The following is a 12,158-nucleotide window of genomic DNA, read 5'->3' as shown; positions in this document are numbered from 1 at the left end:
ACTGTATAAACACTAGATATGGGTAACGACAGTATGATACTGTATAAACAACACTAGATATGGGTAAAGACAGTATGATACTGTATAAACAACACTAGATATGGGTAATGACAGTATGATACTGTATAAACAACACTAGATATGGGTAATGACAGTATGATACTGTATAAACAACACTAGATATGGGTAATGGCAGTATGATACTGTATAAACACTAGATATGGGTAACGACAGTATGATACTGTATAAACACCACTAGATATGGGTAACAACAGTATGATACTGTATAAACACTAGATATGGGTAACGACAGTATGATACTGTATAAACACTAGATATGGGTAAAGACAGTATGATACTGTATAAACACTAGATATGGGTAACGACAGTATGATACTGTATAAACAACACTAGATATGGGTAAAGACAGTATGATACTGTATAAACAACACTAGATATGGGTAATGACAGTATGATACTGTATAAACAACACTAGATATGGGTAATGACAGTATAATACTGTATAAACAACACTAGATATGGGTAATGGCAGTATGATACTGTATAAACACTAGATATGGGTAACAACAGTATGATACTGTATAAACACCACTAGATATGGGTAACAACAGTATGATACTGTATAAACACTAGATATGGGTAACGACAGTATGATACTGTATAAACACTAGATATGGGTAAAGACAGTATGATACTGTATAAACACCACTAGATATGGGTAACAACAGTATGATACTGTATAAACACTAGATATGGGTAACGACAGTATGATACTGTATAAACACTAGATATGGGTAAAGACAGTATGATACTGTATAAACAACACTAGATATGGGTAATGACAGTATGATACTGTATAAACACTAGATATGGGTAACGACAGTATGATACTGTATAAACACTAGATATGGGTAAAGACAGTATGATACAGTATAAACAACACTAGATATGGGTAACGACAGTATGATACTGTATAAACACTAGATATGGGTAACGACAGTATGATACAGTATAAACAACACTAGATATGGGTAATGACAGTATGATACTGTATAAACACTAGATATGGGTAACGACAGTATGATACTGTATAAACAACACTTTACACCTCTGTAAACTGTGATCAGTTTTATGACCTTGTTGTCATCGTAAATGTAGTTTTAGTTCTGGATTCAGGCCAGAAGGGCAACATGTGTGTTGTATAGTTGGAGAAACCCTGCTGTGTGTTGACTGTCACGGAGGCTAACACCTGAAACCAATAAACTGTGCCTGCCGACCTTGGGCACACATACGCGCTCTGTTGCTGGTCGTAAAACAACATGTGTGTTTGTGTGTTGTGTATGTATAATATGCATCTGAAGGACTGCAGATTCTGCATTGTGTGTATGTGTGCAGAGAGGAATGTGCGTGTCCTGCCAAATCTGTGAGTTAGGAGTGTGTGTGTATGTGTGTGTGTGTGTGTGTGTGTGCGCGCGCTTCGGTCCGTGTGTGTGTGTGTGTGTGTGTGTGTGTGTGTGAGTGTGTGTGAGTGTGTGTGTGTGTGTGTGTGTGTGTGCGTGCTTTGTTCCGTGTGTGGGTGTCCTGCCAGAGTGTATGTGCGTGTTGTGACAGAGCCGTAACTAGGAGTAGGTGGGTGACAATAGAAGCTTGGGATTGCAGTATGCAGTCTTCAGTGCTACCATGGAGACAGAGACAGTTCTAGAACACAGAGAAGTCTTTCATCTAATGTCTCTGCTGTGTACTCCTCCCTCCCTTCTCCTGCTAAGTATTCCTCCCTCCCTTCTACTGCTAAGTACTCCTCCCTCCCTTCTCCTGCTAAGTATTCCTCCCTCCCTTCTCCTGCTAAGTACTCCTCCCTCCCTTCTCCTGCTGTGTACTCCTCCCTCCCTTCTCCTGCTATATACTCCTCCCTCCCTTCTCCTGCTAAGTATTCCTCCCTCCCTTCTCCTGCTAAGTACTCCTCCCTCCCTTCTCCTGCTAAGTATTCCTCCCTCCCTTCTCCTGCTAAGTACTCCTACCTCCCTTCTCCTGCTGTGTACTCCTCCCTCCCTTCTCCTGCTAAGTACTCCTCCCTCCCTTCTCCTGCTAAGTATTCCTCCCTCCCTTCTCCTGCTAAGTATTCCTCCCTCCCTTCTCCTGCTATGTGCTCCTCCCTCCCTTCTCCTGCTATGTACTCCTCCCTCCCTTCTCCTCCTTTTATTCTTCACTCTTCCTCACCTTTGCTCTCTCTATTCTTCTCTCATTCTCTTTCTCCATTCCTCCAGTCCACACCCTAATTGTTTTAACACTGCAGGGCACCACTACCTCCAGCTTCACATTCAGTATCACAAAATCATAATCTGAAAACACTAGCAGGTACAAAGAATTATGATGATGATTGATGATGATTATTGATGACATGGGGTCATACTGTAACTGATTGTTCACTGAGGCATGCCTTTAGTCTGGATACAACAATTCTGGAAATAATATCAGAATTCAGTTGGTGAAGGTTCATAAATAAATCAACAACAAATAGTTTCCTCATCTCTGATATTGTTTGTCAGCGTTTAAATCGTTGCCATGCAAATGACAAGCAAAATATCATCAGTCACGTGACCGGACCGGTTATAGCAGAGGCAGTAGCTTTCGCTGGTGGTCATTAAATTGAACTCTGGTTAGTATCCACCGAGCGAGCGCCTGTCCCAATGGAGGAGCGTCTACAGCGGACCGGTTGCCTTCGGAAATCTTTTGAGAGAATACATCTTTTTCATTGGACCTCCTCTCTCCTGATGTAAGGATCTACTTTTTGAAAGGACTAGTTTAACTTCCACCCCTTCGCAGCACCCGCGTTATCGCACCGATACCCCTCTGATGTCCGCCCGGTAGCAGCAACAACCGCAGCTTCCCCAGACCCCCATCGCGTGCCACTTGCCAATGCAAACCAAGCGTAAGTGGGGAGAAGCGCTCCGTGGGTAAGGATTTTCACATTTTATAGCCTATTATTTCATGTCTGCGTAATCTAGGTTATTATTCATCAACATAATTCCTATATAATTACCTATTCAGGCGTCCAATGTAGGCTAATGACCACGGGGAGCATCTGAGCGAGATTTATTGAGAAGTTCTGGAGTAGTTCATGCCCAAGCAGATTTAAATGTATATCTATGAGTGATGGTGAAACATAATTTCATCAACATTTATAATTCAATAACGTTAATAAACATTAATATTAATAAACATTAATAAACATGTAATACCTTCCTATGAACGAAGTGTTTTGGACACTGTGTTGATATCTGTTAATAACAAAGTGCAATACATCGATACATCAGATCCCCAAAGTATTGGCTGACGTCATGGAGATAAGAGATAATCAGAAGAGAAGAGATACTGTTTTAACCAGTACTTCCCGTTTGTTTGTTCATAAAACAGGTTCAGGACGTTTCTACTGTCTAGGACATGACGGCCTACAGAGTAGGCTACTGTTGGCTCTAGTTTATACACATTTCCTTATTCAGAATGAACTTAGTTCATAGGAAGGTATTACATGTTTATTAATGAACCATCACTTTAGGGGTGATCCTACGTCTGATCCTACCACTGTGCATTACAAATCTAAGTATTTTTTACCACAGACAAGCCACCCCCCCCCCCCCAGACTGCCCTACAGCCTGCCCTATTCCTATGGAGAAATCTAGTTGATAGAACCTGTATGATATACCACTATACAGTTCCTGCTTCCAGTCTGTACAGTTCCTGCTTCCAGTCTGTACAGTTCCTGCTTCCGGTCTGTACTGAAAGACTACTATACAGTTCCTGTTTCCGGTCTGTACTGGGGGCAAATGAGAGATGGAGGTCGCATCCCAAATAGTACCCTATTCCCTATGAAGTGCACTACTTTTGACCAGAACCCCATAGAGAACTGGTCAAAAAATAGTGCACTATATAGGGAATAGGGTGCCATTTGGGACGTATCCAGAGTTTCCTCCTACTACACAGCATCCTCACCCTCCCAGCCTCTGGAACCTTCCTCCAGCACTGCTCAGCGCTGAAGAGAGCACCTGACCTCTAACCTTTAACCCCAGGGGAAGGACATTTTTAAGCCATATTAAAACAGTGGAAGTTGTGTAACTGCTTGGCTGAATTCCACCGCAGCTCTAAATTCCTAAGGCAGAAATCTTGGTCCCTTGTGCACACAACCCCCCCTCCCTCCCCCAGCTCCAGTCTGGTGGCTAAAAATACGATGCAGGGCTCGCTGGGTCTGGGTTGGAGAATGTTTCCCAGCCGCTGTGACTGACGGTCCAGACATCCGGTCACATTCAGAAGGGCTCTGATCTCTCTGGTCACTGCAGCAGAACTACAGGTCTCTCTGGTCATTCCAGCTGATCTACAGGTCTCTCTGGTCACTGCAGCAGAACTACAGATCTCCCTAGTCGCTGCAGCATAACTACAGGTCTCTCTGGTCGCTGCAGTAGAACTACAGGTCTCTCTGGTCATTCCAGCTGATCTACGGGGCTCTCTGATCACTGCAGCAGAACTACAGGACTCTCTGGTCACTGCAGCAGAACTACAGGACTCTCTGGTCACTGCAGCAGAACTACAGGTCTCTCTGGTCATTCCAGCTGATCTACGGGGGCTCTCTGATCACTGCAGCAGAACTACAGGTCTCTCTGATCGCTGCAGCAAAACTACAAGTCTCTCTGGTAACTGCAGCAGAACTACAGGTCTCTCTGGTCGCTGCAGTAGAACTACAGATCTCCCTAGTCGCTGCAGTAGAACTACAGGTCTCTCTGATCTCTCTGGTAACTGCAGCAGAACTACAGATCTCCCTAGTCGCTGCAGTAGAACTACAAATCTCTCTGATCTCTCTGATCACTGCAGCAGAACTACAGATCTCTCTGATCTCTCTGGTCACTGCAACAGAACTACAGGTCTCTCTGGTCACTGCAGTAGAACTACAGGTTTCTCTTGTCACTGCAGCAGAACTACAGATCTCTCTGATCTCTTTGGTCACTGCAGCAGAACTACAGGTCTGTCTGGTCACTGCAGCAGAACTACAGATCTCTCTGGTCACTGCAGCATAACTACAGATCTCTCTGGTCACTGCAGTAGAACTACAGATCTCTTTGGTCCCTTTGGTCACTGCAGCAGAACGACTGGTCTCTCTGCTCACTGCAGTAGAACTACAGGTCTCTCTTGTCACTACAGCATAACTACAGATCTCTCTGAACTCTTTGGTCACTGCAGTAGAACTACAGGTCTCTGGTCACTGCAGTAGAACTACAGATCTCTCTGGTCACCGCAGTAGAACTACAGGTCTCTGGTCACTGCAGCAGAACTACAGATCACTCTGATCTCTCTGGTCACTGCAGTAGAACTACAGATCTCTCTGGTCACTGCAGTAGAACTACAGGTCTCTGGTCACTGCAGCAGAACTACAGATCTCTCTGATCTCTCTGGTCACTGCAGTAGAACTACAGGTCTCTGGTCACTGCAGCAGAACTACAGATCTCTCTGATCTATCTGGTCACTGCAGTAGAACTACAGGTCTCTCTGGTCCCTTTGGTCACTGCAGCAGAACTTCAGATCTCTCTGATCTCTCTGGTCACTGCAGCAGAACTACAGGTCTCTCTGGTCACTGCAGAAGAGCTACAGATCTCTCTGGTCACTGCAGCAGAACTACAGATCTCTCTGGTCACTGCAGTAGAACTACAGGTCTCTGGTCACTGCAGAAGAGCTACAGATATCTCTGGTCACTGCAGCAGAACTACAGATCTCTCTGATATCTCTGGTCACTGCAGCAGAACTACAAGTCTCTCTGGTCACTGCAGAAGAACTATAGATCTCTCTGGTCACTGCAGCAGAACTACAGATGTCTCTGGTCACTGCAGCAGAACTACAGGTCTCTCTGGTCACTGCAGCAGAACTACAGGCCTCTGGTCACTGCAGCCGAACTACAGATGTCTCTGGTCACTGCAGCAGAACTACAGATCTCTCTGGTCACTGCAGTAGAACTACAGGTCTCTGGTCACTGCAGCAGAACTACAGATCTCTCTGATCTCTCTGGTCACTGCAGCAGAACTACAGGTCTCTCTGGTCACTGCAGCAGAACTACAGATGTCTCTGATCTCTCTGGTCACTGCAGCAGAACTACAGGTCTCTCTGGTCACTGCAGCAGAACTACAGGTCTCTCTTGTCACTGCAGCAGAACTACAGGTCTCTCTGGTCACTGCAGTAGAACTACAGGTCTCTCTGATCGCTGCAGCAAAACTACAAGTCTCTCTGGTAACTGCAGCAGAACTACAGGTCTTTCTGGTCGCTGCAGTAGAACTACAGATCTCTCTGATCTCTCTGGTCACTGCAGCAGAACTACAGATCTCCCTAGTCGCTGCAGTAGAACTACAAATCTCTCTGATCTCTCTGATCGCTGCAGCAGAACTACAGATCTCTCTGATCTCTCTGGTCACTGCAGTAGAACTACAGGTTTCTCTTGTCACTGCAGCAGAACTACAGATCTCCCTAGTCGCTGCAGTAGAACTACAAATCTCTCTGATCTCTCTGATCGCTGCAGCAGAACTACAGATCTCTCTGATCTCTCTGGTCACTGCAACAGAACTACAGGTCTCTCTGGTCACTGCAGTAGAACTACAGGTTTCTCTTGTCACTGCAGCAGAACTACAGATCTCTCTGATCTCTTTGGTCACTGCAGTAGAACTACAGGTCTCTCTGGTCACTGCAGCAGAACTAAAGGTCTGTCTGGTCACTGCAGCAGAACTACAGATCTCTCTGATCATTGCAGCAGAACTACAGATCTCTCTGGTCACTGCAGCAGAACTACAGATCTCTCTGGTCACTGCAGTAGAACTACAGATCTCTTTGGTCCCTTTGGTCACTGCAGCAGAACGACTGGTCTCTCTGCTCACTGCAGTAGAACTACAGGTCTCTCTGGTCACCGCAGTAGAACTACAGGTCTCTCTGAACTCTTTGGTCACTGCAGTAGAACTACAGATCTCTCTGACCTATCTGGTCACTGCAGTAGAACTACAGGTCTCTCTTGTCACTACAGCAGAACTACAGATCTCTCTGAACTCTTTGGTCACTGCAGTAGAACTACAGGTCTCTGGTCACTGCAGTAGAACTACAGATCTCTCTGGTCACCGCAGTAGAACTACAGGTCTCTGGTCACTGCAGCAGAACTACAGATCACTCTGATCTCTCTGGTCACTGCAGTAGAACTACAGATCTCTCTGGTCACTGCAGTAGAACTACAGGTCTCTGGTCACTGCAGCAGAACTACAGATCACTCTGATCTCTCTGGTCACTGCAGTAGAACTACAGATCTCTCTGGTCACTGCAGTAGAACTACAGGTCTCTGGTCACTGCAGCAGAACTACAGGTCTCTCTGGTCCCTTTGGTCACTGCAGCAGAACTTCAGATCTCTCTGATCTCTCTGGTCACTGCAGCATATCTACAGGTCTCTCTGGTCACTGCAGCAGAACTACAGATCTCTCTGATATCTCTGGTCACTGCAGCAGAACTACAAGTCTCTCTGGTCACTGCAGCAGAACTACAGGTCTCTCTGGTCACTGCAGCAGAACTACAGATCTCTCTGGTCACTGCAGCAGAACTACAAGTCTCTCTGGTCACTGCAGTAGAACTACAGGTCTCTCTGATCTCTCTGGTCACTGCAGCAGAACTACAGATCTCTGGTCACTGCAGCAGAACTACAGGTCTCTCTGGTCACTGCAGCAGAACTACAGGTCTCTCTTGTCACTGCAGCAGAACTACAGGTCTCTCTGGTCACTGCAGTAGAACTACAGGTCTCTCTGGTCACTGCAGCAGAACTACAGGTCTCTCTGGTCACTGCAACAGAACTACAGGTCTATCTGGTCACTGCAACAGAACTACAGGTCTCTCTGGTCACTGCAGCAGAACTACAGGTCTCTCTGGTCACTGCAGCAGAACTACAGGTCTCTCTGGTCACTGCAGCAGAACTACAGGTCTCTCTGGTCACTGCAGCAGAACTACAGATCTCTGGTCACTGCAGTAGAACTACATTGTCTATAGACTGCATGACTAGTATAAGAAATAGCATCATCATATAAACAAACACTAAATCATCTGTAACAGTGAGAGAAGGGTCTGTTTTATCAGCTGAAAGACCCTTGATGTATTACTGACTCACCACATCTCACCTGTCTAGGTATTACTACCTCACCACATCTCACCTGTCTAGGTGTTACTGACTCACCACATCTCACCTGTCTAGGTATTACTGACTCACCACATCTCACCTGTCTAGGTATTACTGACTCACCACATCTCACCTGTCTAGGTATTACTACCTCACCACATCTCACCTGTCTAGGTATTACTGACTCACCACATCTCACCTGTCTAGGTATTACTACCTCACCACATTTCACCTGTCTAGGTGTTACTGACTCACCACATCTCACCTGTCTAGGTATTACTGACTCACCACATCTCACCTGTCTAGGTATTACTGACTCACCACATCTCACCTGTCTAGGTATTACTGACTCACCACATCTCACCTGTCTAGGTATTACTGACTCACCACATCTCACCTGTCTAGGTGTTACTGACTCACCACATCTCACCTGTCTAGGTATTACTGACTCACCACATCTCACCTGTCTAGGTATTACTGACTCACCACATCTCACCTGTCTAGGTATTACTGACTCACCACATCTCACCTGTCTAGGTATTACTGACTCACCACATCTCACCTGTCTAGGTATTACTGACTCACCACATCTCACCTGTCTAGGTATTACTGACTCACCACATCTCACCTGTCTAGGTATTACTGACTCACCACATCTCACCTGTCTAGGTATTACTGACTCACATCTCACCTGTCTAGGTATTTAGTGACATCACACTTCACCCCTACCTATATGTACAAATTACCTCAACTAACCTGTATCCCGCACACTGACTCGGTACCGGTACCCCCTGTATATAGCCTCCACATTGACTCTGTACCGGTACCCCCTGTATATAGCCTCCACATTGACTCTGTACCGGTACCCCCTGTATATAGCCTCCACATTGACTCTGTACAGGTACCCTCTGTATATAACCTCCACACTGACTCTGTATAGGTACCCCCTGTATATAGCCTCCACATTGACTCGGTACCGGTACCCCCTGTATATAGCCTCCACATTGACTCTGTACCGGTACCCCCTGTATATAGCCTCCACATTGACTCTGTACCGGTACCCCCTGTATATAGCCTCCACATTGACTCTGCACCGGTACCCCCTGTATATAGCCTCCACATTGACTCTGTACCGGTACCCCCTGTATATAGCCTCCACATTGACTCGGTACCGGTACCCCCTGTATATAGCCTCCACACTGACTCGGTACCGGTACCCCCTGTATATAGCCTCCACACTGACTCGGTACCGGTACCCCCTGTATATAGCCTCCACATTGACTCTGTACCGGTACCCCCTGTATATAGCCTCCACATTGACTCTGCACCGGTACCCCCTGTATATAGCCTCCACATTGACTCTGTACCGGTACCCCCTGTATATAGCCTCCACATTGACTCTGTACCGGTACCCCCTGTATATAGCCTCCACATTGACTCTGCACCGGTACCCCCTGTATATAGCCTCCACATTGACTCTGTACCGGTACCCTCTGTATGTAGCCTCCACATTGACTCTGTACTGGTACCCCCTGTATATAGCCTCCACATTGACTCTGTACAGGTACCCCCTGTATATAGCCTCCACATTGACTCTGTACCGGTACCCTCTGTATATAGCCTCCACATTGACTCTGTACCGGTACCCTCTGTATATAGCCTCCACATTGACTCTGTACCGGTACCCTCTGTATATAGCCTCCACATTGACTCTGTACCAGTACCCTCTGTATAGAGCCTCGTTATTGTTATGTTATTGTGTTACTTTTGATTATTTTTATTTGGTAAATATTTTCTTAACTCTTCTTGAACTGCATGGTTGGTTAAGGGCTTGTAAGTAGCATTTCACGGTAAGGTCTACCTACACATGTTGTATTCGGCGCATGTGACAAATGAAGTTAGATTTTATCTCACCTGTCTAGGTATTTAGTGACATCACATCTCACCTGTCCTCTCCTTCTCTCCTCTTCTAGGTCTCCCTCCTCTATGGCCTCTTTTCCCTCCATCCCATCCCCCCTTCCCCTCCTCTCCCTCTTCCTCCTCCTCTCCATCCCTCCAGTGGCTCCTATCCAGCCCCAATGGCCCCAGCAACGCGTCCCTGTGGTCTTACCCCAGGTGACAGAGGACCGACCCGCCCCTCACTTCCAGGCTGACGCCCGATTGGACGTCGCCTCCCCATGTGACCCAGAATGTCACAAGAAGGCTCTTCCCCCCAGCTACTGGGACCTGCGTAGCATCCTGTCATACGAGACACTCCATAGCAACGGTCGCCTCACGGAAACCGCCGTGGGGATCTACGGGTACACTGCCCGCACCCAGACCACGCCGGCACTGCCTTCCCGACGCAAACGTCAGATCTTTGGCCATGACGGGCGTTTCAGCATTGTAGGGCAAGACTTCCTGTTGAACTACCCATTCTCTGCAGCGGTCAAGCTGTCCACCGGGTGTTCCGGAACACTGGTGGGCGACCGGCACGTTCTGACCGCCGCCCACTGCGTCCACGACGGGAAGAACTACGTGAAGGGGGCGCAAAAGCTCCGGGTGGGTTTCCTGAAGCCAAAGCAGCGTGACTCTCCCAATCCGGCCTCTGCCACCAATGCATCCAACACCCATCCATCACCCCCAGATAAGATGAAGTTCCAGTGGATTCGTGCCAAGCGCACCCACGTGCCCAAAGGCTGGATCAAGGGCAACGGCAACGACATCGGAATGGACTACGACTACGCCTTGTTAGAGCTCAAGAAGGCCCACAAACGACGCCACATGAAGCTGGGCGTCTCCCCGCCGGCGAAGCAGCTGCCCGGGCGCAGGGTCCAATTCTCCGGCTATGACAACGACCGGCCGGGCCAGCTGGTCTACCGGTTCTGCCGGGCTGGACAGGAGACGCCAGACCTGCTCTACCAGCACTGTGACGCCCAGCCCGGGGCCAGCGGCTCGGGGATCTACGCTCGTATGTGGGACCGGAGGAGGCGGCGCTGGGAGAGGAAGGTGATCGGGGTGTTCTCAGGGCACCAGTGGGTGGATCGAGACGGGGCGTCGCAAGAGTTTAACGTGGCGGTGAGGGTGACGCCTCTGAAATACGCCCAGATCTGCTACTGGATCAAAGGAAACTATGTAGACTGCCGAGAAGGATGAGGAAGAGGTGGACATGTCATGCACATACTGTACACACACACACACACAGAGGATTGATGGAGGACAAAGGGGGTCTTCACTTCCCTTGCTGAGGAAGTTTACAAGTGGACATGTTGTTCATACACATGCAGAACACACTTCATCATGCATTAATACTGTTTCATTACTAATACATACCATCGTTCTGCATGCAGAGACATCCCACACAACACACAACTAGAACGACTCACATTCACATCCAGGAAGTCCTACTGTACATACATACATCCTCACTAACCCTTTCCGTCGTACATTAAATCAAATGTAAAACATGTATTCGTGCCCTTCTTACTGCATGATCAACACTGTGCTTTGAAACACAACTGAAAGGTGTTATGACTGAGCTTCAGAAGATGGCTTTGACCAGGGACTCCCTGTACTTCAGAAGATGGCTTAGACCAGGGACTCCCTGTACTTCAGAAGATGGCTTTGACCAGGGACTCCCTGTACTTCAGAAGATGGCTTTGACCAGGGACTCCCTGTACTTCAGAAGATGGCTTAGACCAGGGACTCCCTGGACCAGCGCGTTATGACTGAGCTTCAGAAGATGGCTTTGACCAGGGACTCCCTGTACTTCAGAAGAGGGCTTTGACCAGGGACTCCCTGGACCAGCGTGTTATGACTGAGCTTTAGAAGATGGCTTTGACCAGGGACTCCCTGGACTTCAGAAGATGGCTTTGACCAGGGACTCCCTGGACTTCAGAAGATGGCTTAGACCAGGGACTCCCTGGACTTCAGAAGATGGCTTTGACCAGGGACTCCCTGGACCAGCGTGTTATGATGGTGA

The 12,158-nt window shown here is 47.5% G+C and overlaps 1 protein-coding gene across 1 annotated transcript; it reads left to right on the top strand.

Moving 5' to 3' along the window:
* Positions 1 to 2,654: 2,654 nt before the first annotated feature.
* On the top strand, positions 2,655 to 12,034 carry LOC139402532 (serine protease 23-like). Its single transcript, XM_071146530.1, has 2 exons — positions 2,655 to 2,975; positions 10,171 to 12,034. Exons 1-2 carry the CDS (start codon positions 2,938 to 2,940, stop codon positions 11,330 to 11,332), a joined length of 1,200 nt encoding a protein of 399 aa, XP_071002631.1. The 5' UTR covers positions 2,655 to 2,937; the 3' UTR covers positions 11,333 to 12,034.
* Positions 12,035 to 12,158: the final 124 nt, after the last annotated feature.

The sequence above is a fragment of the Oncorhynchus clarkii genome, unplaced genomic scaffold, assembly GCF_045791955.1.
Source record: "Oncorhynchus clarkii lewisi isolate Uvic-CL-2024 unplaced genomic scaffold, UVic_Ocla_1.0 unplaced_contig_8744_pilon_pilon, whole genome shotgun sequence".
NCBI classification, from domain to species: domain Eukaryota; kingdom Metazoa; phylum Chordata; class Actinopteri; order Salmoniformes; family Salmonidae; genus Oncorhynchus; species Oncorhynchus clarkii.
Note: the sequence above shows the minus strand (reverse complement) of the source record. Positions and strands in the feature narration are given on the sequence as shown.